This window comes from Girardinichthys multiradiatus, chromosome 3 (genome assembly GCF_021462225.1).
Source record: "Girardinichthys multiradiatus isolate DD_20200921_A chromosome 3, DD_fGirMul_XY1, whole genome shotgun sequence".
Taxonomy (NCBI): domain Eukaryota; kingdom Metazoa; phylum Chordata; class Actinopteri; order Cyprinodontiformes; family Goodeidae; genus Girardinichthys; species Girardinichthys multiradiatus.
The window spans coordinates 27,674,248-27,701,991 of record NC_061796.1 but is presented as its reverse complement, the minus strand read 5'-3'; the positions used below and the strand labels follow the sequence as shown (position 1 = coordinate 27,701,991).

The 27,744-nt window shown below is 42.1% G+C and overlaps 1 protein-coding gene across 2 annotated transcripts; it reads left to right on the top strand.

Moving 5' to 3' along the window:
* Positions 1 to 3,282: 3,282 nt before the first annotated feature.
* On the top strand, positions 3,283 to 27,744 carry aqp10a (aquaporin 10a). Of its 2 annotated transcripts, none has more exons than XM_047360087.1 (9): positions 3,283 to 3,536; positions 20,663 to 20,789; positions 21,063 to 21,200; positions 22,912 to 23,030; positions 23,114 to 23,331; positions 23,627 to 23,797; positions 26,694 to 26,754; positions 26,852 to 26,884; positions 27,422 to 27,744. In XM_047360087.1, exons 1-7 carry the CDS (start codon positions 3,453 to 3,455, stop codon positions 26,731 to 26,733), a joined length of 897 nt encoding a protein of 298 aa, XP_047216043.1. In that variant the 5' UTR covers positions 3,283 to 3,452; the 3' UTR covers positions 26,734 to 26,754; positions 26,852 to 26,884; positions 27,422 to 27,744. The 2 variants fall into 2 exon arrangements, with proteins under 2 accessions (XP_047216043.1, XP_047216044.1); XM_047360088.1 differs by lacking the exon at positions 27,422 to 27,744 and adding an exon at positions 26,975 to 27,022.

Below are 27,744 nucleotides of genomic sequence, written 5' to 3'. Positions count from 1 at the left end.
ATGCCTATGCCAAAATTTTGTAAGGGATTCAAATGTTTCAACTTACCCAGATTTTCCATTTTTAGATGGGATTTCTGTGAAATAGTTCAGTTTTGTGGTTTCTCATGGAATGCCCAAACAGGAACCCTTGAGGTAAAAATAGCCTTAGGTCCTGTATGGGCTGATCAAATGGGCTGACGTCATTTTCTTTGCCCACTATTTATTAAAGGCAACTTACAAAATCCCTGTCCACACAGTTCTGCAGAAAAGGCCACAGTGAGCCCATACGGCAAACAGGTTTGCTTGGTATTATTAAATTTTAAACACATTGCGTGTATTTTCTTTTTTATCACTTGCACAAAAGAATTCAAGCACTCCTGGAAGCATGGTGGGCAGAAACTTGTGCCAACAGAAACTGAATTTGAATTGCACAGACTAAATCTGTATTTACATAACTGGAAATTAAATGTGTTGGTTTAAAAATGTATTGTATTTAATTGAAACTGAATTTATTGATTTGAAGCTTAATTCACTTGCTCTAAAATGTATTTCAATGTATTGCAATTTCAGTTTGACTATAATGACTATAGTTCTATAATTTAAATTCAATTACAATTCAGCAATGTTACGCCACACTTACGGGTCCTTTGAGAAAAAGTAATCAAACACAGATTCACATTTCACATCAAGCTACACATCCTTTACTGTATTTTTAGTTAGAGCAGTAGAGTGTACATGAGCTTGGTGGAAGTTTTAGCCCATAGCACCCTGCTGTTAAGAAAAGCCTAAGTAGCTGCTTCCTGGGTCTCCCACACCATGAATCTAATGATAAGAACACAGTGTACAGATAAGCAACTGCATAACAGACTATCAGAAGAGACTGATAGTCTTTTATGTTGTTCTCTTGCAAAAGGACTCTATAAGAGTCCTCCTGAACACAATAGCACAGTATTAAAACTCAGCAGAGTTGCTGTAGTTTCACAATTGTGCAGGAGTTCATAGTGCAGTTAGGCAGCTGTGTAGTTGGCATGGCGGTGGGTTTCTGTCTGTGAGAACCCGTTCTCTTAGACCCATATGATATGCCCTTTTGTTTACTGTCTCCATTGTTTTAACCCCCTAAATCCTAAAATCAGAGGCACATATATATATATACACACATGCACACATATGGAGAGCTGTTTCATTCAAAATTGAATAAACAAATAAATATTGCTATTGATAAATTATTAATAAATATTCCATGAAATAAATAAATATCCCCATGAAATAAAACAAAAATAATTATGTTAAAAGAAATGTTCATCTTCTTTTATTTAATTCATTTCAAGATTTATTTAATTTACTTAAAGATTTATTTATTTATTTCATAATGCAGTTTTATTTTGTAACACTTTTATTTTGTAAAGCTACATTACGTATTTAAGTTTCATTTTAAGCTCTTTTTATTTCATGTTCTTATATTCAAATGAGGGGGCGGAGTTTTATCTGTGGGGCGGTGCTGGGACAGCAGGGCCGAGGTCAATTAGTGGCTGTTGCCGGCAGAAGCGTGCCGCTTCCTGCCAGAAGACAGCATGCTGGAGGGAGCCAGTGGATTCTGCGAGGATGTTAGAAGGTGCCAGACCGGCCGTAAAAGTCTGCCACGGCGGTTGCGCTGTTTTTGTGGAAACCAATGCTGATTATCGGCAAACGGGATGTCATTTTTGTTATAGGCTACTTTTAAATGATGATGTCTTTATTGGTTATTATTTAATAAACAGCGTTAGACCCATAACACAAGTTGGCTGTATTTACTTGAGATGGGAAATAAATAGCACTATGTGTGTGTATGACGTGCTGAAAGGATGACGAAGACTTATTGCACAAACAGCTTCCACAAAAACAGCGGCAACCACCGTGCCATGCTTTTACGGCCGGTCTGGCACCTTCTAACATCCCTAACATCCTTGCAGAATCCACTGGCTCCCTCCTGCATGCTGTCTTCTGCCGGCCACAGCCACGAATTGACCTCGGCCCTGCTGTCCCAGCGCCGCCCCACAGATAAAACTCCGCCCCCTCATTTGAATATAATAACATGAAATAAAAAGAGCTTAAAATGAAAAACAGGGTTAAAAAATAAAATTAACTGAAATACGTAAAGTAGATTTACAGAATAAAAGTGTCACAAAATAAAACTGCATTATGAAATAAATAAATAAATCTTTAAGTAAATTAAATAAATCTTGAAATGAATAAAATAAAATAAGATAAACAATTCTTTTAAAAATTATTTTGTTTTATTTCACAGGGATATTTATTTATTTCATGGAATATTTATTAATAATTTATCAATGGCAGTATTTATTTAATTTTGAATGAAACATATATATATATATAGTCAGTCATTTTCTACTGCTTATTCCATAGTGGGTCGCAGGGGAGCTGGTGCCTATCTCCAGCAGTCTATGGGCAAGAGGCAGGGTACACCCTGGACAGATCGCCAGTCCATCACAGGGCAACACACAAACAACCATGCACACACTCATTCATACACCTAAGGTCAATTTAGAGTGACCAATTAACCTAACAGGCATGTCTTTGGACTGTGGGAGGAAGCTGGAGTACCCAGTGAGAACCCACGCATGCACGGGGAGAACATGCAAACTCCATGCAGAAAGACCCCAGGCCGGGAATCGAACCCAGGACCTTCTTGCTGCAAGGCAACAGTGCTACTAACTGCGCCACCGTGCAGCCCTATATATATGTATATATATTTTTTATTTTTATTTTATATATATATATATATATAAAATTAAAATGCACTTGATAATTTGTTATATGCACAGTATAGTCATGCCTGACAAATTCTTGAGAAGGAAATAAAGATATACACACTCTCCATTAAACACTTAATTTGTTGGGATTTGTTGGGAGGGCATTTAGATGTGGTATAAATCGTATGTGCTTTTTGTAATGGGCTCACTGCCAGCAAAGCAATTCATATAGTCGTTTTTTGTCCTCTTGGAGTGTTTTATACATGGACTAACAAGTTGCATCTCACATACACTAATAAAATAAAATAAAAACTAATTTTCTATGTCCTTCTACATCTGTGTCATCAAGAAAAGGCTGTAATGCACCATATGGCTTAACAGCCGCTGTTGGCTCTGTTCTGTTATCCGAACATTTATGGTCTCTGTTCATTTGGAACATTTATGGTCTCTGTTCATTTGAGCGACCTCTGATAAAACAGCAAATCATATTATCTGTGACAGCTAGTACATTAATAAGTGATTTATAATCTTTAGTGTGTGTCCAACTCCGAGGGGCATTAAGGCAAACCTGGAGAAACGAAAGATATAGTCTGCACATCCTCGGCTGCTCAGGTGGAGAGGATCAATAATTTTGCCCCAGGACTGTCCCAGTCTTCGCTAAAACTCATCCCATCAGCTCCTGAGCTGACGCAGAGAGGACAGTGTAAAGGTGGAGAACGAGCCATGCAGAAGCTGTATATGCTGAGAGTGAGGGCTGCCCTGGTGAGAGAATGTATGGCTGAGTTCCTGGGAACGTTTGTTTTGATGGTGAGTAACAAAAGAGTTTTATTAATATTTTAAAATCTTGAAATTCCCTTTCTGTTGTTTTCATCTAGTTTAATCTGAGAGAATTACAGTCATACACAACAAATTCATGAACTTATTTTACTGACTGTCGCAGTTTCCAGTATTCTTGGAATGCTGAAAATAAAATTCTCTTTTTACCAGCATGATCTTATAGATTATCATTAAACTAAATAAAAAAAGTCCAACCTAGATATCATCTAAAAAATATTTAGTCTAGGAAGAAATCCCTCCTTAAGAATTTTTTTATTTTTACAAAATCCTGTCACGGAGTGGTTTTGGGTTGGACCAAAGCACAGACAAGAGCTTGGTAGCAGCATTGTGAAATCCAGAGCTTTATTCAAGTTCACAGACGTAACAAAAACACACAGGTACAGGACTCTGCAGGAACATGGAAACACTCTGTGCCTCGGTGGGACTGTCTACAGATGAACCAACCTCTTTTAATAAGATTTTGCATGAAATCTCTGGCAGCATGTGTGTCCATTACATCATTCTTAATCACTTTTGTGAGGTCTGCTGTGCATGCAGAGTGTTAATGAAAAAATATCGAACCAACTTACAGTTTAACACTGTGTCCTAGAAGGTACTTATATTTTTAACTGTTTCTGTTGAAAAAAGTTGTTACTGGTTAATGCATGTTAGTGTGAGTTTATGAAACATGCACCTATTTAACTAGTCCTACGCACTGGTCTCTCCTTTTCCGGACATGGAGACAAGCTCAGTTCTTGGGGAGGAGAGTTCGATGTAGAACTTCATCTGGTTCAGCAAAAAAACAGCAGCTGGGATGACGGTGTCAATCTTTTCTTACAAGCATCCAACCCACTTAATGAAGCTGCATGTCGCAGTTAGGAGGAATTTGTTACCTCCTGCTAATTTTGGAGCTGGTTCCACCCAGTTGGTCTGGAGGTGGAACCAAGGTAATGTACCCCCCTTTCGCTGAAGCGGAGGTTGACTAATTGGCTGGGGTGGCTGAAACTGGCAGCAGGTTAAACATCCTTTGATGTAGACCTGGGTGTCGTGAGACGTTGGAGGCCAGTACGCCATCTGTTGGAGGGTGTGGAGTGTGGCTCTGTAGCTCCTATGGCACCCTACAGGAGAGTAATGGGCGTAGGAGAATGTGACCCCCCTTCGGTCTGTTGTAACCATGCTGAGAGCATGGGAGAGCTATTTTATGCCAATCTGCACACTGGAGGTGCACACTCTGGCTGTCTTAAGGAGAGGGCAGAGCCCGTCTGCTAAAAGGAGTGTGTGGCTGTGTTATGCCTCAGTTACGAGGGGGTCTTTTTGGCACAAGCGGTCATACAGCTCTCTAATGGTTGATAAATTTCCCAGCCAGAATGCTAGTAGCACTTCTGGTATGAACATGGTTTCCAGGTGTACACCTTCCAACACTTTGGGGTTGTAAGTTTTCACACATGGGTTCTTTAAAGAGCAAGGAAATGATGCATGACTGCATCTGGGAGGAGTTTTCTGGGTTCCTGGGTGCAGCTGTGTCCCAGAGGTGCCCATGTCTGGCACAGACGAGGACCTGAGAGGCTCTTTGCGCTCCTCTAAACTGGTGACCTGGTTGATCACAACGGATCGTTCGCTGCTTGCACACAGTGGGTTTGGCAACTCCGCCTGGACCCAGAGTTGGTCCTCATGGCAGTCAATGAGTGGGGCCAGCCTGTCCAGCAGGTCCTGGCCACCAAGGAAAAGCTCTTTGTTTAATATGCACATAGAGATGGGGTGCACCAGAGTCATGTCTTCGAGTGTGATGTCCAGCTCCACCCAACTAGCGATGCATGATCGGTTTTGGGTGCAGCTGGTGATGCTTACATCACAAGCGTCAGCCTGAAATGGTTCATTGAAGGAGAGCATGGCTCTACTCACCTCCTCAAACATGATTGAGCACATCAGGTTGATCTCTGATCCTATTTTGAAATAGAAACTCAGTTGGAAACGTCCTCCTATCATGATCAGACAGTATAGATGACGTGCATGTCCATTTTGGTTCAGTTTACCTGAGAACCTTGGAAAGATGGTTTGTGGTGTTTCTCCTGGAGAGGTCCCAAGGGGTACTTGGAGTTTCCCAGGTTTGTCTCCCCATTCAATCAGGTAGACTTTAATGGTTGTGGAGACTGGGTCTACGCCTAGTCATGCTGACGGGAAGTATGGGTCCGGTTTAACTGGAGGGTCAGCTTCCTGTTTCAAGGGTTGTGGGGCCATGATGGCCAGACGCATCGCTTCTGTCACCATCTTACGTAAGGCATCCTCCATCTCTTTCCCCATAATCCCTTCTGCGTGTCGGTTCCATCCTTTACCACCAGGTTTACCTTTAGGCTTCATGTGATGGTCAGATCGTCTGTTCGATCGGAAGTGGTCCGGCAACTTTGACCGTGGTTGGTATTCAGTACCACCCCCCCGGTCCAGCTGACCAAACCTACGTTGTTCCCTGAACCTGTCCTTAATGTGGGTTCCTGCTGAAGGCATTTCCTGACCTTTTAACGCAAGGCTGGTTCTTTCAGTCTGGACCTGTAAAGCCCTAGCCTTGGCCTCTGATCCCTTGGTCGGGCGAGCACTTGTTTCCCACGCCATCTGAGCATATTTGCGGATCTCTTGCATGCTCATGGTCTTTGTTCTGCAATACATAGTAACATCGTATTGCACACTTTCATGAAGGTTGTGGAGGAACAGGAATTTTAAAGCATGTTCCTCCTCAATGCCGGGAGCATTGCGTCCTTGGAAGTAAACAGCTCTCAAGCACCGGTAATACTCCCAGGTTGCTTCGCTTGTCTTTTGCTAGTGAAAGCACCAAGTGTGGTGGAGGCCCGGTCCGTGTACACAGAATATTCTTCCTTTAAAGCTTCGCAAAGGGTTGAATAACGGTCTCGGACTGCAGGGATCAGGCTCTCCATGAAAACATGGATGTTCTTTTCCAGATGAGCTTCAATTTTTCCCGTGCTGATGGACAGTACAAATCTAGAAGACAGCATTCAACTTCCCTAAGATAATCATCAATGTTCGATTCTGCATTATTAAGGTCGAAACGCTCTATGTCTTTGGCCAGAGACTCAAGCTGGCGGGTACGCAATCCACTCTCAGAGATTGGTGCCGGCCCATCTGAGTCATCATCAGAGAGTTCACTTCGGCTGCACTCAGGGTGTGTCAGTGCATCACCCCTCATCCTCGGAGGAGGCAGTGGAGGCTGCTCACGGTACAACGGTGGGCCCTGTGCTTCCCGGACTCGGGTCCTGGGCAGCGGTTGAGGGTGGCAGGAACCACCTGAATCCCAGGGGCGGCTCTCCTGTCGCCTTGGCGGAGGTGAGGGATCGTAGAGGACCGTATTGTGAGTCAAGTTTGAAGGCTGCTCGCCTCTAAGCCTTGAACTATTTACTCCTGCTGGATCCCCAGCCAGGTATCGTTCATGGCTGCTGATTACTGTGGTGTGGGGCACCGCGCCACTGAATCTATTCTGACTATTTACACCTGTTCTGGCCTCGGTGGATGTATGGGGAACCCCATGTGCCTGGGAAGGTAATCTCTGGAGAGCAGCTTCTACATCCTCCAGATCTGACCTGCAGGTTCTCTCAGGGTATCGCAGGTGTGGCTCACCTTCAAAGGTTTCAACCTGTGAGGTAGGTTTCTGTTCGCCCCCCCATTCCTCCAGGGATGGGGGAGTGGCCTGGCTACCCTCAATTGTCTCCAACCTATTTCCGACTTCTGTTAGTTCACCTCTAAGGACATCTACCGTCTGCAAAGTATCATTCAGCTCGAACTGCAGTTTAACACACTGGTCAACCTCCAACATTAACCTTCGCTGATACAGCAGAGTGAGCTGTCCTAACACATCTGAGACCCATCTGTCTTTTGGTGGGTTTTTAATAACTTGGAGCAACTCCTAAATCCTGACTTCACATTGCTCAATGCCATAATCATTGAGACCTTTACGCTCCTCTGGGGATAACAGAATCAATGACCCAATCGCCTCTTGTGCCTGCATTCCTATGGGATCCTCTAACCTACACGCATCTCCAGCTGCAGTCTGGGATGTTCCCTCCATCTTTGGCCCAAAATGCACAATGCAAACACACAAAACTGTTTAGCTATGAACCACCACTAAAGAAATTAGCAGCAACGCAAGCAGACTAAGTTGTTCAGTGACCAATGATTGCTAAATTAATTAGCAGCAACACAAACAGGCTAAGCTGTTCAGCTAGCTGTCTGATTCATATATGTATCTTCCAGGTGTATGGGTTTGCTTAAAATGGGCACACAGGTTTGACCGTTCAAACTGTGGCTTACCCAAGTCTATGCTTTAGTGGGAGTAATCAAGCAAACACACACACAAAAAGAGAAAGAGGGAAGACGAGAAAGAATTTTGAAATAACCCAAAACCAAATTCAAAATAAAATTTTAAAAATGGGAAACGAAACTAAAACATTCAATGCTGTTCTTAGCTTCAAATAAATGTTAGTGCTCTCTAATATGGATCACTTACCTTCTAGTTAGACAACTAAGTTAGTTTTATGAGTCAGATCAAAACATGCTTCACACAATAAAACCCAGCAAAAACGCTTACATTTTATACAAAAGTGGTATTGAATGATCTGTGACTTCAACTTTCAACTTAAGTTATGCCCTTTTGATCATAGGTGATGGAATTATCTGCCTGTGTCAATGAATTGAGTGATTAAAATTCAAAGTAGGAAATGCAATTCTTACCAGTGACCACCAGATGTACTGAGTGTAGGTCTGCGGTTTGGAAAATCCAGCTGCAACTGCAATTTTATTAAATGGCCACCAGATGTAGGTGTTCCTCTCTACCTGACTGGGAGAGGGTTGGTCACACTGTAATTACACCCAGCGGACACTGTAGGCAGGGCTGCTGCTTATCAGCGCTGGTTTTCTGCAGCTGATGCAGCAGGGCGGTCGGCTGGAAATTAACTTTAAATTTTTCACAAGCTAAACCAACTTTCACCTTGCATCCCCAACAAACACCTCTGAAAGATTATTTTATCCTCTGCAGCAGAACTGAGCAAACTCTAGTCAAAATATCCCCTAATTCACAGACGTTCTCAAAAATCTCCCACTAAAACGTCTATATTCAACGGATATCACAATTGTTTATTCTGTGCAACAATGATGTGATGTCTGTCTTTTTAAGGCCCACCCAGGGACGCCTGGGTTGGAATTATGATTTTTAATTAATATTTATCAATAATTATAATTAACAATCATAATTTGACAAATTTAATTTCTTAACCAAAAATCCTCCTTTATGAATCGAGACCAGAGATGTCTTCTGGTGTTGTAATTGTGGCTCAACGCCTTTGATAACTACAACCGTTAAATACTCAGTAATAATTAATAACTATTACCAGAGATGTCACTGTTTAATTGACCGTTTCTGCCGAAAGGTGTGGAAGTTTAACCTTATTTTGACTGACGAATCACTCTTGCACAAAATAAACACCCACGACTTCTCTTTATCTATATGAACATTTATTAAATCGATCAGCCTGATACACTGGCTCTTCCGATTCATTGATCTTCACCTACTCAAACATGCAAAGTTCTACACAAAAAGGGGTAAAATATCTAACTAAACAAAATAAAGCAAAACAGCAGTGGGTGTGTATGGGATCAAACCAGCAGTTATGGCAAAAATGATAATATGACAAAGGGATGTGGTGGTGAGCAGAGGTTGGGAGCGCCCAAACTGTAACTCGGTTATACTCAGTCATAAAACATCCCCCCAACTCTGGGGGGGGGGGTGAGCACACAAAGAGTTATAAAACTTTTGGCGGCAAGCTTGTAAGCAGTAAAGTTGAAGACAAAGAAAATGGTGAATTTCCCCATGAGGTTATTATAATAGTCCAGTTCCACAGCGCACCTGCACTTGCTCTCAGGTGTTAAATAACCCCGCAAAGCACACACAAAGATGGGTAGCACAGCGGCTTCCAGACATCCAACACAGCACATCAAAGTTTCAATAAAAGGTTGCATGCACATATAATTCAGAACACATTAGATTAAATGGCGAATCTAATTGCACTAAAACCTCCTCTACCTTGCCCAGACTATTTCTAAGAGAGAAATAAAAACAAAGGATGGGTTTTACTTGCTGATGTCTCCTCTCAGCAGAGGGAGAGAGAAGGAGGGGGAAAGTTGGAAGTTAACGTGCGTCCACAGTTAACTTCGGGAAGAGCGGTCAATCTTCGTCCTTTGGCCTCCTTGGTGAAAAGGAAAAATATGATCTGACCATCAGCAGTCGACTAGAACCAAGCAAGGAGGGAAAGTTGCATCTCCTTGAAACTCCGTGGTTTTGGTTACGTGTTAAAGTCACGTCTTCGATCGGCAAAGTGAAATTTCTGGCCTTCTTATTCCAGAAACCTCTTTCATGAATTTTTCGTTGGCCAACGAAGGAGAATAAATAAAGACTCCACGTGGAACCTATGGAAGGCCATAGTGGCGTCCAGAAACGTGCAAATGGTCCAACATTCAGCAAACAAGTGGTCCAACAACAGGAAAGCAACGCCAAGGGAACAAAGGGTGAGTGGAGAACACACTGGGAGGCAGAAGAAAACTAGAACTGTAGGAAAAACAGAAAACATGAATACAAAACCATAAACAAGAAACCTCTAGTTAACAGTAAACAAAACAAAACACAAAGTCCAAAATGTCACATCCTGACAGTACCTCCCCCTTAAGGTCGGATTTCAGATGACCAAAAGCGGCACACAAAGTCCAAAACAAAAAACAACCCAACCAGGGTGGGCAGAGGGGGCCTCAGACAGAGGGCGAGAGTCCAAAAACAAAATAAAGCCAATGAGTGCGAAACTGGAGTCCAAAGTTCAAAACAAACCTAGATCCAGAAAGCCAGTGGCACATAAAAAACAAATGTCCAGTAATCTGGCTGCTAACGAGCCAGAGGCAGGTCAGCAGGCGTCTAGGAAGCCGGCGGCGACAGAGATGCAGGCGACTAGGAGACCGGTGGTGACAGAGATGCAGGCGTCTAGGGGGCCGGCGGCGACAGAGATGCAGGCGTCTAGGGGGCCGGCGACGAGGCCAGAGGAACCCACGAAGCGAGGTCCTTTGTGGTCTGTGGTGTGGCCAGAATCGTGGCGGAGACTTGGACCCAGGTGGGACCCGCAGAAGCTTGGGCCTGGCGTCCGGTTTGGACCCAGGCAGGAGATCTGGAGGTTGGCTAAGCGGGGTGGATGACCCTCCTAGAACTGGGTCAGGGAGATGGCCTCGGAGGAATCCTGGAGGCTGAGGTGTGTCATGGTGTGTGTGTGAGGCTGAGGTGTGTCATGGTGTGTGTGTGAGGTTGTGGTGTGTCATGGTGTGTGTGTGAAGCTGAGGTGTGTCTGGCTCGGTGTCAGTGACTGGCTCAGGTGTCAGGCTTGAGTTCCATGAGCAACCCCCATAGGAAAGCTAGAAGGTGCTCAGGACCTGGTTGTGGAGGCAGCCCGCCCTCGGGTTCCTCCGGAACATGACGAGGAAGTGGAGGCAGCCCGCCCTCGGGCTCCTCCGGAACATGGCAAGGTTCAGAAGACCCTAAAGCGGCCTGCTGTGGCTCTGAAGACCCTGAAGCTGCCCGCTGTGGCTCTGAAGACCCTGAAGCGGCCTGCTGTGGCTCTGAAGACCCTGAAGCGGCCTGCTGTGGCCCTGAAGCAGCCTGCTGTGGCTCTGAAGACCCTGAAGCGGCCTGATGTGGCTCTGAAGACCCTGAAGCGGCCTGCTGTGGCTCTGAAGACCCTGAAGCCCCGGCGGCGACCTCGAGGAGGGGAGCAAACAGTCCTCCGGAGGAGAGTGGCAGTGGAGCGTCGAGCCAACCCCTCTCGAGGAACTCCGCCTCCAAAATGAGGTGCACAAAGTCCAACTCCTCGGGGAAGACCCTCAGGTACTCAGCAAAGTTCATCACCTGCAGCCTCATGAGCTCCGACTGTGGCGTCTCCGGTCCGGACTGGACCCACGCCAGAGAAAACAGCCGCAAGGAAGCCGTGGTGGGTGGACCCTCTGTGGAGGCATAGGAGGCGTCCACCCGAACCTTCCCAGTGGCGGTTGCTCTCTGACGACAACGTCGTCCCGGGCAGGAGTAAAACCCATCCGGAAACTCTGCTGCGGCTGGTGGAGGTGAGGATGGCTCAGCTGAGGCCGCTGTGAGCTTGAGCTGAGGCGAAGCTGCTGTGGGCGTGACAAGCTCGGCCGGAGCTGCTGCAGCCGAGAGCTGAGGCGAAGTTGCTGTGGGCATGACAAGCTCGGCCGGAGCTGCCCCTGCTGGGGTGGAGCGCTTGCAGCGAGGGCAACGTGGCTTGGAGGAGGTGTGCGCTGGGGAGGAACGGTTCCGACTCGTCCCGAAATCCAAGGCAGGCCAGTCGGTCTCACTGAAGCATTCCTCCATCTCCTCCAACAATAAGGGTGAGTGAGAAAGTTCCACCTCCTCCCCATACATAGCCCGTAGCATCTGCTCCTGCTGCATAATCCATCCTTTTAGCTCTGTAGCTCTGTCTGCTTGGTCCTTGTGGTGGGTTCCTACTGTCACGGAGTGGTTTTGGGTTGGACCAAAGCGCAGACAAGAGCTTGGTAGCAGCATTTTGAAATCCAGAGCTTTATTCAAGTTCACAGACGTAACAAAAACACACAGGTACTGACCAGGGTCGAGATCCAAATGCTAACCAAACCCGACTCTGCAGGAACATGGAAACACTTGGCATGGACGAGGGTAAGGTAAGGTAAATTTATTTATATAGCGCTGTTCAGCAACGAGACACTCAAAGCGCTGTAGATACAATTACAATACAATATACAGACACAGAAAAACAAATCAAATGATAAAATCAAACAACAGAGGTAATTTAAAAAAGTAAAATAAAATAAAGAGAATAGAATAGAATGATGGACAAGAAAATGAAAGGAAAATTGGACTGAAAACGCAACTAATCATGCCTAGATGGCACAGTCAAAGGCCACTCTAAACAAATAAGTTTTTAATCTTGATTTAAAGCAACTTAGGGTTTCGGCGCTTTTACAGTTTTCTGGGAGTTTATTCCAGATTAGTGGAGCATAAGAACTAAAAGCTGCTTCTCCAGGTTTGGTTCTGGTTCTGGGTATGCAGAGTAGATTTGAGCCAGAAGACCCTAGAGATCTTGGTGGTTGATACACTGACAACAAGTGTAATGTATTTTGGTGCTAAGCCATTCAGTGATTTATAGACTGAACAGAAGTATTTTAAAGTCTATTCTCTGAGCTACAGGGAGCCAGTGTAAGGACTTTAGAACCGGGGTGATGTGCTCCACTTTCTTGGTTCTAGTGAGGATGCGGGCAGCAGCGTTCTGGATCAACTGTAGCTGTCTGATCCACTTTTAGGCAGACCTGTGAAGACACCGTTGCAGTAATCAATTCTACTAAAGATGAACGCATGAATTAGTTTTTCAAGGTCTTGCAGAGACATTAGTCCTTTAATTCTGGAGATGTTCTTTAGGTGATAGAAGGCCGACCTAGTTACTACCTTTATGTGCCTCTGAAGGTTCAGGTCTGAGTCCATCACTACACCGAGGTTTCGAGCCTGACTGGTGGTTTCTAGCTGTATTAACTGAAGCTGTGTGCTAACTTTTAAACGCTCTTCCTTTGGTCCAAAGATTATTACTTCAGTTTTGTTTTGATTCAGCTGAAGAAAATGTAGGCCCATCCATGCATTGATTTCTTGTAAGCATTTACCCAGCGCTTGAATGGGTTCATGGTCACCTGGTGACATCGTAACGTATAGCTGTATGTCGTCTGCATAGTTATGATAACTTATATTGTTGTTTATTCAAATCTGAGTTAGGGGGAGCATGTAGATATTGAATAGGAGGGGTCCTTAGATGGACCCTTGGGGAACGCCACATGTGATTTTTGTGGTCTCTGATGTAAAGTTACCTACTGACACAAACATTTCCCTGTCCTTCAAGTAGGATTTAAACCAACTGAGTGCTGTAGCATAAAGGCTGACCCAGTTTTCCAGGCGCTCTAATAAAATGGAGTGATCAACAGTGTCGAATGCTGCACTAAGGTCCAATAATACCAGCACTGTGGTTCTTCCACAGTCTGCATTTATACGGATGTCATTGAACACCTTGACAAGAGCAGTCTCTGTTCTGTGGTGAGCAGGAAGCCTGACTGGAAGACATTGAAGCGGCAGGTGGTTGTTAGGAAGTTGTTTAACTGCTGAAACACAGCTTTTTCGATAGTCTTACTGATGAAGGGGAGGTTTGATATAGGCCTGTAGTTCTGTAGTAGCAGCTTGTCCAAATTGCTCTTTTTCAATAGAGGTTTGATAATTGTTGTTTTTAGTGCCTGGGGGAAAACACCTGACAAAAGGGATGTGTTTATTATTTGAGTTAAATCAGATGTTATTACAGGCAAAGCTTTCTTAAGGAAGGCTGTGGGTAAAAGATTGAGACAGAAGCGGGAAGAGCTTAGTTGGTTTACTATTTCTTCAAAGTTTTTGTAGTTTATTTGGTGAAATTGGGAAATTTTGTCAAAATTGTTTCTAGTTGGAGACAACATTGGTACTGGAGCTGATGTGGATGTGCTGACTGCTCCTCTGATCTTTTGGGTTTTTTCAGTAAAGAATTTAGCAAATTCATTGCAGGCCCTGGTACAGTGGAGTTCAGATGCTATAGTTACAGGAGGGTTTGTTAACCTGTCGATCGTGGCAAATAATGCATGAGCATTGTTAATGTTTTTGCTGATGATCTCAGAAAAGAAGGATTCCCTTGCATTTTTCCGTTGTAGGTTATATCTGTATAGTCTCTCTTTATAGATAATATAGTGAACCTGGAGTCCAGTCTTTCGCCATCTGCGTTCAGCTTTTCGACACTCCTTTTTTTCACTTCTGATTGGTGGAGCACTTCTCCGTGCAGACATTGTCTTCCCAGAAACGACTTTCACTTTAATTGGAGCAATTGAATCAATGATGTCCGAGATTTTAGAATGAAAGTTATCTACCAGCTCATCTATAGTGTTACAGGGCAAAGTGGAGGTAGAAGAGTAAATTTGGTTAAAGGTTTCAGCAGCACTGTCCTTAAAGATGCGTTTTCTTAACATGTCTCTTTGGCAAACTGAGTCATTGCAGATGATGCTTTCAAAAATAACAGAAAAGTGGTCAGATAGGGCAACATCAGTAACAGACACCTTGGAAATGTTTAGACCCTTAGTGATGACCAAGTCCAAAATATGTCCCTGTTTGTGCATTTGCTGTTTAACATGTTGAGTCAAACCATAATTTCTAAGAGTGTCACATAGATCTATTGCATTCTGTCTTCAGGATTGTCCATGTGATTGTTGAAGTCTCTCACAATTATTAAACAGTCATAATCAACACAAATCACAGATAAAAGCTCATTAAAATCACTGATAAAGTTTGTTTTGGACTTAGGAGGCCTGTAAATATTCAAGAACATGGTTCGGACAGGGCTCTTTACCTGGAGAGCCAAATATTCAAAAGAGTCAAATTTGCCCAGAAATACGTTTTTACACTCTGATAAATCTTTAAACAAAGTGGCCACCCCTCCACCTTTTCTTTGCTGTCTGATCTCACAAAGAAAATTGTAGTTCGGAGGCGTCGCCTCTATCAGAATGGGAGCTTCATTAAATTCATGAAACCATGTTTCTGTTAAAAACAGAACATCAAGATCGTGGTCAGAAATGAAGTCATTGATTAAAAATTATTTTCCTGACAGAGATCTAATGTTCAATAAAGCCAGTTTATATGACTTAGTTGCTGATATTAACTCTGTGTCTGGTTGTACCTGACAGTTTATGGCTTTTGTTGATTATTTATTACTGTCTCTTATCCTTTTGGCTTTGTTCTTTCTGTCACGTATAAGCACAGAGATTTTACAACTATCTCCTATTAGGGGCCCCAGTTTTTCCTGGACATGCTCATTTCTGATAGAGTTACCACTGTGGCCCAGACTGTATCACAGAGAAGTGATTTGAAGGTCCTGATTAGGAGGAGATAGATTAGGAGGTGGTGGAGCTCTGTGGCATATGGAAGATGTTGGTTTAGTAGCAGGGCCTCGGCCACAGGGGGTGTTGAATGGAAAAGATGTCAGAGCCATTTGGGTCCCAATTTTAAGAGCTCCTTTCATGTTATCAGAATCCAGTAAAGCAAAAAGCGGGCTCGGTGGGGAGATGGGAGAGTTCTGTGCGGTCTGGGTCGGAGTCTGGGGTGAGGGGGGTTTACCGGGAGTGTCGGTCTGGGTCTGGGTTTGGGGGGATGGGGGTATAATGTGGGGGTCCACTTCTCCTGTGGATTTCGACGGGGAGACCTTTTGTGATGACCTCTCTTTCTCAGCCAAGTGGCTGATTGTTTCTGCTGGAGCTGTTGGAGGCAGCGTTATCAGTGTTGTTGATACTCCATGTTCTCTGCTGAAGGTCGAAGCTGCTGGTGGATTATTTACTAAATAGAAGAGATTAGATGTGAGACGTTTGGCTCCTGGCTTGTTCAAACAGAAACCATCTTGCTTGAAGAGTTGTCTTTTTTCCCAAAAAATATTAAAGTTGTCGATGAAGTTCACAGGTGTGGTGGCGCATGTTTTTTTCAACCACTTATTAATCATCAGAAGTCTGGAAAAAACCTCATCTCCACAGAAAATCAGTGCAAAGGGTCCGCTGAGAAACACCTTGATATTGAGACCTCCAACAATATTCAGAAGATGAGTGAAATCATCCTTCAGTCCTTCTGATTTTTTTTAGCCACGTCATCCATGGCTCCACAGTGTATAATAAGGTTTTCTAGAGACGCGCGCTTTTCTGTGATTGCAAGAATATTTTCTGAGATATCAGACACCACGTTACTGGTACCAATCATGACTTCTGTGTTTTTCTTGTTGCAGACGTTTTTAATCCCATCCACAGCTGTGTTGCCCACTATTAGTGTTCTTGGTCTTGTGGGGCGCTTTTCTCTGGCAATTTAGGAGAAAACTGTTTAGAATGAAGGTTGTTCTCAAACCTTTTATTGTTCTCAGAAGATGGATCATTTTCCTGTTTTTCATTCTGTAGTGCGGCAAATCTGTTTTGGAGGGGAATTCCATTATTTTCAGCCGTCTCACTCCTATCAGTTGTTGTGACAGCAGCTCGCTGTCGAAGTCTCCTTTTCCCAGGGGAAACGGGGACATTTCTCTGTAATTCTGGCCATCCTGATTTGTTTAATTGCTGAGATCTTCCAGTGAGTCGTCCACCTTGATTTTTTTGGGCATGCCCCTAAAACATGCCAGGTGGGTCTGCCGGTACGTTTATTCTCAGTGTTCTGATTGCCGGCTGAGTTGTTGAACTGGCTGTCACTGTTTGGGATCACAGGCAGAGTTGAATCATCGTTGTACCCCATATTCACCTCCACATTCACTTCTAGTCGGTGGATTTTCATCTCCAAAACAGCCAATTTCTGTAAAAGTTTGCCGAAGTCCTCTGTGGTGAAGGGAGACATTTTGTGCTGATTAGCTGGCGTCAACTTGTCTTGCTTTCGAGTTCGATTATAAAAACATCAAAGTCCTTTAAAAAAAAAAATAATAATAATAATAATCCTTGGGAGTCGCTGGTAAGAAGTTATTTTAGTCCAATATTTCCGGAATTTTGGATAAGAGATAAAAAGTTAGGAGTAAAAGAATGCAAGCCACCATGGAGCTCAGGAGAAAAGCATCTGAGCAGGCAGAGAGGAAGAAGCAAAAGTCTGTAGAGGAGTTCTAACGCAAGGAACCCACAAAACATAATGAAACAAACCCACTAATATGCAAAGAGAGAACAAAGGCAGGTAAACAAAGAAACTAAGGACAGGTGAGGCAAGGAGGCAGGAAGGCAGAGGGAACAGGTGAACCTAATACAGGTCCTTCTCAAAATATTAGCATATTGTGATAAAGTTAATTATTTTCCATAATGTAATGATGAAAATTTAACATTCATATATTTTAGATTAATTACACACTAACTGAAATATTTCAGGTCTTTTATTGTCTTAATACGGATGATTTTGGCATACAGCTCATGAAAACCCAAAATTCCTATCTCACACAATTAGCATATCATTAAAAGGGTCTCTAAACGAGCTATGAACCTAATCATCTGAATCAACGAGTTAACTCTAAACACCTGCAAAAGATTCCTGAGGCCTTTAAAACTCCCAGCCTGGTTCATCACTCAAAACCCCAATCATGGGTAAGACTGCCGACCTGACTGCTGTCCAGAAGGCCACTATTGACACCCTCAAACAAGAGGGTAAGACACAGAAAGACATTGCTGAACGAATAGACTGTTCACAGAGTGCTGTATCAAGGCACCTCAGTGGGAAGTCTGTGGGAAGGAAAAAGTGTGGCAGAAAACGCTGCACAACGAGAAGAGGTGACCGGACCCTGAGGAAGATTGTGGAGAAGGGCCGATTCCAGACCTTGGGGGACCTGCGGAAGCAGTGGACTGAGTCTGGAGTAGAAACATCCAGAGCCACCGTGCACAGGCGTGTGCAGGAAATGGGCTACAGGTGCCGCATTCCCCAGGTCAAGCGCCTTTTGAACCAGAAACAGCGGCAGAAGCGCCTGACCTGGGCTACAGAGAAGCAGCACTGGACTGTTGCTCAGTGGTCCAAAGTACTTTTTTCGGATGAAAGCAAATTCTGCATGTCATTCGGAAATCAAGGTGCCAGAGTCTGGAGGAAGACTGGGGAGAAGGAAATGCCAAAATGCCAGAAGTCCAGTGTCAAGTACCCACAGTCAGTGATGGTCTGGGGTGCCGTGTCAGCTGCTGGTGTTGGTCCACTGTGTTTTATCAAGGGCAGGGTCAATGCAGCTAGCTATCAGGAGATTTTGGAGCACTTCATGCTTCCATCTGCTGAAAAGCTTTATGGAGATGAAGATTTCATTTTTCAGCACGACCTGGCACCTGCTCACAGTGCCAAAACCACTGGTAAATGGTTTACTGACCATGGTATCACTGTGCTCAATTGGCCTGCCAACTCTCCTGACCTGAACCCCATAGAGAATCTGTGGGATATTGTGAAGAGAACGTTGAGAGACTCAAGACCCAACACTCTGGATGAGCTAAAGGCCGCTATCGAAGCATCCTGGGCCTCCATAAGACCTCAGCAGTGCCACAGGCTGATTGCCTCCATGCCACGCCGCATTGAAGCAGTCATTTCTGCAAAAGGATTCCCGACCAAGTATGATTATTTGAAGGTTGACGTTTTTTGTATTAAAAACACTTTTCTTTTATTGGTCGGATGAAATATGCTAATTTTGTGAGATAGGAATTTTGGGTTTTCATGAGCTGTATGCCAAAATCATCCGTATTAAGACAATAAAAGACCTGAAATATGTCAATTAGTGTGCAATGAATCTAAAATATATGAATGTTAAATTTTCATCATGACATTATGGAAAATAATTAACTTTATCACAATATGCTAATATTTTGAGAAGGACCTGTACAAGTAATTAACAAGACAATGAGCAGACCTAAAACAAATCTATAAACAAAGATAAATAAAACATAAGAATCAAGAATAAACATGAACTAAAGGAAACTGAGAAATTTGAGGGAACACAACAACCTAAGGCCTAAACACTTAACAAAATAGGAACCAAAAGGGAACCCTGACTAAAACGTAAACAAACCTAAACAAACACTGACTGAACCAAACTGAGGATGAAGCAGAGGAAATGAGGACTAGAATAAAAGTAAACAATAACTAAAGCTAACCTATAAAGGAGGAACTAGAGAACAAAGATAAAGGAACAAGGCTAAGGGGGACCGGAGAACTAATAATAACAATAATAATAATGAAACCATTCTAAGAACAGGAAAGCAACGCCAAGGGAACAAAGGGTGAGAGGAGAACACACTGGGAGGCAGAAGGAAACTAGAACTGTAGGAAAAACAGAAAACACAAATACAAAACCATAAACAAGAAACCTCTAGTTAACAGTAAACAAAACAAAACACAAAGTCCAAAATGTCACATCCTGACAAATCCTCTGTGTCAAACGTTTTTGCACCCCTGTTTGTTGATTAGTTTTTGACTCACCTTTGCCAATTGGGCTTCTTCTTCTCCTTTAAGATTTCACAAGGTTGGACAGACAGATCAGGCCAGGCCCAAGGTTAATGGGACCTTATGTAGAATGTGATTTGGGGCCCTTCCCCATTAAGTGTTTCAATACAGATTTGGTGGAATCTGGAAGGGGGCCAAGTTTTAAGTGGGAGAGCTTAAAAGCAACCACAGATAATTCATTATTTTTTGGTGAGATGTATTGGTAAACAAACCAAGTTCAAACCCAAAGAAGATTAAACCTGTAGCAAAGATTAAACTTGTACCATCAGATAGTAACTGTGTTAACACTCAAACAATGACTGTATCTATGATAAAACCGTAAGTCAGATTTAATAGTATTTCCATTCTCAATAAACACACATAAAAATGTTAGATCTGTGTTCTGTAATACAATGTAAGCATATATGGGAGGCTCTTGATGGCTTAGTTGTCTTAAGCCTTTGGCTGGCTTTGAGACAGATTGATCTTTGACCATTCTGATTTGCACAATCTCTAAATTGTCCATAGTCCTGGGTCTGCTCTTCTCTCTTTAGCTCACAGGTTTTCTGTAGGATTTAGGTCTGGAGACAAGCTGTTGAACCGTCATGCTGAACAACCAAAAGATGATGCATCTTCAGTTGTCAGGCCACTAGATCTTTATTAAAATGTCCTGGTATTTTAAAAGAGATCATGATGTCATGCACCCTTACAAGGTCCCAGGGCCTTTAGGAGAAACACCCATACTCGACAATGTGCACAGTGGTGTTTCACACCAGACCCAGCTGCAGTTGTTGTTGCCATAAAGGTCAATATTAGTCTAATTTGAGCAAAGCCCACAGTTCAAGATAAAGTCACTGTAGCATTCAGCAAACTCGACATCTTTATGTTTGTGATGGTGGAACAGAAAAGAGGTTTCCAAGTTTGCCTTCCCTCTCCACCCTTCTCACTGTGTATGGTGAAAAAAGACAATTATGGCTCCTTGTCCAGCTTGAAGGCGAGTGAATAAACGAAATAACAGCTCCTCTCTCTGTGTATCATACAGCTCTTTGGTTGCTCTGCAGCAGCGCAGGTAAAAACCAGCCGAGAAACCAAAGGCCAGTTTCTATCGGTCAACATGTCCTTCTCCGTGGGGGTGATGTCAGCCATGTACCTGACCAAGGGGATCTCAGGTAAAAAACATATTACGAACTCACATGTGCACTCACTATTTAAATTGTATGACGTGTGAACTTATTAAAATATTACTCTCCCGACCAGTGTGGACTGTGGAAAATTAAATCCAACAGCAGATAAGCAGCATTATCACATTTATGCCTTTATTCCACCTTAAAAAGAGACCTTTGACTGACATATTTATCTCTTGAAGATAATCTGGGTAACCATCGGCTTTACATCTTTTTCCCTTTCACTTCCTGTATTCCTTGATCTACATTTCTCCGCAGGTGCCCATCTGAACCCAGCAGTGACTCTAAGTTTCTGTATTATGAGGAAGGTGAGATGGGGAAGGCTGGTACCCTACTGCCTCTCCCAGGTGCTCGGGGCATATGTGGCATCAGCACTGGTCTACGTAGTTTACTATGGTTGGTCTTTCTATCATCGCCGGAATGTATTCATACAGAACTGGTTCAACTTAGAAGCAGCATGAAAGCAAACAAACCAAATCTAAAACAGAATAAAATTTCACAAAAATAACAAAATCAGTAACTAACAATAAATAAATTTACTTTATTTTCTTAAATAATAGATAAATACAGCAATTATCTACACTGTCTGTGGACCACTTCTGGTTCCTAGGAACCACCCTTTCTTGGGACCTGAGATGGTCCTCACACATAGACCCTGTTCATAAGAAAACCCAGCAAAGACTGTACTTCCTGAGGCAACTCAAGAAGTACAACCTTCCACAGAGGCTGCTGGTCATCTTCTACACTGTCTTTATTCAGTCTGTCCTGTGTTCGTCCATCAGTGTGTGGTTTTAATCGTCCACAAAACAAGACAAATCCAAACTGCAGTAAAGTCTGCAGAGAGAATCATTAGGGCTGACCTTCTGTCCATCCAGGACGTTTACTAGTCTGGGGTCAGGAAATGTGCAATCTCTTCAGACCCCACACATCCTGGATACAAGCTGTTTAGATTTTTACCTTCAGGTTGGCTCTACAGAGCGCTATTTGCAATACTAGCAGCCACAGAGACAATTTCTTCCCTCAGGTTTTCCAAGCATATTGGACCATGGTTTTTTTTTTCTCTTTTGTAAAAGCACTGTATACAGTACATACATATTTACCAAAGAATAAAAAAATATTTTTCTTCTTATATATTTATATATAACATATCTTCATCGTGAACAAAGTGGAACTGAAGTTAAAGGGTTTGTGTGCACAAACCTGGCAAATAAAGCTGATTCTGTTAGTCTGTTGAAATAGCCATAAAAAGTAGTCCATCGAAGTCAGGGCGTTTTGAAAGATGGTAAAAAAAATCAGTAAACACCATGCTAAATATTACTCTTTAATGTATTTTGTTTGCATTTAGGGTTTTTGTAGTGTATTTAGTTTTTTCACAGACTTTGCATAATGCCCTCTAGTTTTGAATGCTCACCTGCATTGCCCTCGTCATGAACTTGCTAAAAGGACCAGCCCAGGACAGAAGAATGTCAATGACTCAATCCTAATCAAACAATTTTTTTAGACAACCCCCTGACTACTCTGATGTCCAACGAGACACATTTAAACTCAGTAATCTTCAAAGAAAGATCCCAGAGACCCTGACCCCGTTCTTTCTGTATCTGATCTGTTGTATGTGCCACTACCAAGGAAATTGTGTCCATTGTAAACAAGTTCAGAACCAACACCCTGACCTGGCCATGGCCCAGTTAACCATCTGTTTCTTTCTGAGATTCCATTGATCTGACATGCAGCCCTATAGTTGTGCAAACCTCCATCTTCTTCAATAATGATTTTGATGGTCTACAACAGATCAATTAAAGAATGGGGGTCATTTGCAGCAATTACAATATTTTTTATGGTCCCTGGCTGCAGTTAAAGAACAGTACAACTGGTACAGTTAAAAAAAATTACATTTTACAAGCAACTTTATTAAGTACTTTAAGACACAATATATAAGAAAAATATAAAATTTCACCAATGGTTTGTTTGCTCTCAGTTCGTAAAAATATTTAATTAATATGATGCTTGCATTTAAAAACTCTGCAAAACACTGACGAAGCTCACGTTAGCAAACATATGCAATCCAGACTGTATTTTTTTTCAATGTTAAAATCTTTTTCTGTTGCAGATGCTATAATGGAGTTTAGTGGAGGTGTGTTGACCGTTTATGGCCCAAATGAAACAGCATCTATATTTGCCACATATCCATCTGGGTACCTCACGTTAGGCAGGAGTTTCCTTGATCAAGTATGAATTTATAAAAGTTTAAATTATTGCTTTGTCAATTTTCCACCAACCTGTGGTGAATGTATACATCTTCCTGTCGTCAGGTTGTGGGGACTGGCATGTTGATGTTATGCATCCTAAGTTTGGATGAAAGGAGGAACACCCCTGCTCCTTCTGATCTAATTCCTCCCATAGTTGCAACGATTGTCCTCGGGATCTCCATGTCCATGTCAGCTAACTGTGGTGCTGCAATAAATCCTGCTCGCGACCTGGGTCCACGACTTCTCACTCTGACTGCAGGCTGGGGCACTGAAGTCTTTACGTAAGAACTTTATCTCAATTTGCACATGCACAACACAGTTTCACACTGAGAAGACAGAAAATTAGAGATTTCTACATTTAAAATACATATTTAAAGATTGACACTATTTTCTATTTGCCAGAAAACAGTGTCAATCTGGAAGATGAATGTCACCCTTAAACAGAACAGATCTCACATGATTTTATCGATCCTGCATAATATTTTTTGTTCAAAGCAGCATTTACAGTGTTTTGTTCACAAACAGAACCTATAATCCTACAGCTTTCTAATATTTTTCTTTGTGATTGCTTCTTAGGTGTTATAATTACTGGTTCTGGGTTCCACTTTTGGCTCCACTTATCGGAGGCCCTTTAGGCTCCTTACTTTATTTGGTCTTCATCGAATGGCAGCTGCCTGACCCAGAACCCCCTCAGAACCTCTCAACAGTTTCCACCGTCAGCGACAGCATCAAAAAGCCTGCCACCAGGTGGGGAACAGGAGGCAACTTAAAATCAACATATTTTTAGTCATTGATTGGTAACAAAACCACAGTGATTTCAGACTTTCCAACCAATACAGAAGGCAGAAATTGGCAAATTTGACTGGTTGGTTGGAAATTAAGGACGTTCAGTTATTTATCTATGCTTATGAAGCACAAACATCTCAAGAGCTTCTGTTAATACAGTTGTAAATCATTTTTAGGGACTACAGTGTATTTTCATCTCATATGTTTTGACAGAAAATGTGGCCACACTCACTCCCTGACATAATCAGTGAAATGGGTCCTGGACTGGGTTGCCTTGCTGTTAAAGGGTGACCTGTTTATGGTGTACCCGGCCTCCCAAAAAAGGACTGGACAGGCAGAGTAGGACTTGGAGAAATATGGGAGCTATATGTTCTTTAACCAATTAGAAAATAGATTAAATACTCCCCTTTAAGACTTTAGAAAGACTTATCAGGTCTTAGTTCAAATGTGAACTATCTATCGATGTAGGCGTGATAACTTTCTCAGGACTGAGGCTGTTTTCACATTGAACCATTTCAAACATGAAATTAATCCACTGAATAAAACACAGCATTCACCTTCAAGATTTGACATATTTACAATCAAAATTTACGGTTCCCAAATAATTATTTTAATGGTTTCTGGATTTTCAAATCAAAATAAATAAGATCACTAATACAAGAAAAACAGTACTGACAGACATTCAGACAAAACACTTTACAAATCAACTGATGAAGTTACTTCTTGTGTTTTAAGACACTTTTCATGTACTTTTACACACTATGAATAATGTAAAAACACTCTCATTTTAGTAGCCTTTGTAAATAAACATCATTATGCTATTGGACAGCAACAAATCATACAGCATGTAATTTATTATCTAAAATGTAGTGTTAGAATAGCAGTTCTTCTTACACAGTGAGATCCTGAACACAGCCAGCAGAGGAGAAGGCAGTTGAAATGGATATTAATAAAAGAAATAAAGTTGTTTACATCAATGTCGCTGTTCTTTATGATAGTGATTCGTTATGTTAGTGAGCTGTTTACTTTTTATGACACGCCTCAGTGAACAGTATGCATATGTCAAACAAGGATAACAAAGCAGTAGCTAAAAGCAAGGAAGTATGTTTGCTTATCTGCTATGCTATAATGCTGCACTTAATAAAGCAATCTTTAGATATGTTTATGTACAGCTTTACTGTTTGCTGTTAATAAGCACATTTTGATTTGTGGACAGTATAATAGGTTTGCAAATACAACATTGTCAAAGATTACAACCATTCAGACATTTGGCTTCTGATTATTGCAGTTATGATACAGCTGACTGTAAGGACAGGTGTGGATTTACCATAAAAACAAAGGTCAGCAACCACGTGGGGCCCCCTACAAGTAAGGGCCCCTGCTGGTTGCCCGACCCCCTAATAAAACCTGTGCATTAATAATGCATCTTTAAAATAAAATGATTATAATTAAAAATCAAAACAACAACAAAAAAACGTGACAAAATACATGATCGACTTCTGCTGTTCTGTTTTCGGCACATAAAAAATCCAGGAAACTTAGCTTCAACGAAAGGCGGGAAGGATCAGACGAGAGAAAGACGAAGCAGGTTTATCAAGGCAGAGCGGAAAAACGAAAAAAGCGTGAAAAAACACATATTTTTTCAATGTTCCTACAACGGTGTCGACTGAAGAAAATACCAAAGGGCATTGGCCCATTGCAAGTGTGGACAGGGAACCGAACTGGATAAAGGAAGAAAAGGTGAGTGACGAGGAACAACAGGACAAGGAAGAGGACTCACATGATGAGGTGTGATTGATGGCTGTACAGTCCACATAGACAGATTTAAGAGTTTTAGGAATTATTTTCTACATAGATTCTGTGTAAAGGGACCCATATTGACAGCAAAGTGAAAGCAGCTGAGACAAACAGTAGAACTATTTTTATTTTTTCTACTGTACAAGTATTAAAGGCATCGTTCCCCTCACAAATCTCAGCACCATTTGAGATGTTATATTATTTGTATCAGCAGAATGTGCTTGACTTGTATCTAAGTATAGCTCTAAGACTGCTCCCTCTCTGTGGAAGAAGCTTCTCAGTGTTTAACTTACTCCAAACATACCTGAGATCCACCATGTTACAGGACAGACCGTCTTCCCCTGCTCACATTTCATTGAACATGAGTTCAGGGAAACCATGGACATGGATGCACTAATAGAAAGGTTTGCAGAGACCAAAGCCTGTAGGGTTAGATTCAACTAGAAGTATCAACTATGCCCGTCAGCTATAAAAAAATGACAGACTGATTAAACCTGAACAGATAAATACTGATCACTAATACCAATAAAATAAACTAGAAACAACATCTATCTAAAAGGGGCCATGAAGGGGTCTATATACAGTTAGAAGAGCATATAAGTTATAATAAAGTAGAGGAAGAGGAAAGGAGGGACATATTTTCTTGTGATGTGGGTTTTTCCTTCTATATTTCAATTTGATTCTTGTATTCTTTCCATCCATTCATATACTACACCCACATTCACTTTTGTGGGGGAGCTGGTGCTTTTCTCCAGCAGTCTATGGGCGAGATGCAGGGTAGACCCTGGACAGGTCACCAGTCCATCGCAGGGCAACACAGAGACACACACCCATTAATACATTAACCTAACAGTCATATTTTTGGATTGTGAGAAGAAGCCAGGGTACTCCATGGTAGTTTGCATGTTCTCCTCGTGCATGTATGGGTTCTCCCTGTGCTGGGAGTCGAACCCAGGACCTTCTCGTTGCAAGGCAACAGTGCTCCCAACTGCATGCAGCCCAAATTTTTCTGTGTGTCTTGCAATAAACCTGTTATGCTCTCATGTGATTCTCTTTTCAGTAAAACAAGAGTAACACAAACGACACAACTTCTTTTATAGAAGTCTTAGTGGACATTTGAGGTAATTTGTGATCACTTAAATCAGTAAAAACAAAGTATAGCATAGTAAGGCCATCTCCTCTAATTTGAACAAATTTGATGTTTTTTTTTTTATCTAGATGCATTCTCTATCCACACATTACAGAAGACCAGTAAGTACCAACTGTTATCTATATTAACCTATTAACTACACGATTAATATATTCATTAATGTCCACTGTCTCTACATGCTCATCCAGGAGGAGTGAATGCTACAAGTCACTGACTGGATGCAATCTGCTGGGTTTCCTTAGATAGAAAAACTTTTTATCCAATTCGAATGAATAACTGAATCTGACTGCACTGTTCAATGATTAGGATTAATTGGAATGTATGTACCTGACTGTTGTGAAGTGCCTTGAGACAACATGTGTTGTGAATTGGCGCTATATAAATAAACTGAATTGAATTAACTATCCTTATAGTTCTCTAATCCCCTCACATATATATGGCTTCATATAAATCTTATATTGTATGACTTTATTCTTATCTTTATATTTCTGAACATTTCATAAATGTAGTTCCACTTTTTCACTTTCCTCTCTTTTCAGGTTCATATGTCGTGTAAATTACATTGTCAGTTAAAAATAAAAAAGGAAATGGTCAAATTAGAAGATTTACAGCCAAAAAAACATTTTGCCTTTTTACAGCTCAAACAAGTCTCTCTTGCCTGAATGTCTTGCTGTCCGTCCTCCTCCATCCAGTCTGGCTCCCTGTCCACACCTCCAATGGTTCACTGTTAGGATCTGCTACCAAGTACCACCTACCTCAAACACATTGACTTTTTCACAGTGCTCCAACAACTGGGCCCTGTCATAAGAGTGTCCAATATGACTCTAAAAGAACTGTAGTATAAAGTTACACAAATCTGCTAATTTAGGAATATATTTTTTCCTTTATTGTTCACCTCTACCCTGTCATAGTTTTTACACAGTGGTGTTGACTCTTATAATTAAAAAGTTTTTCCAAAGTA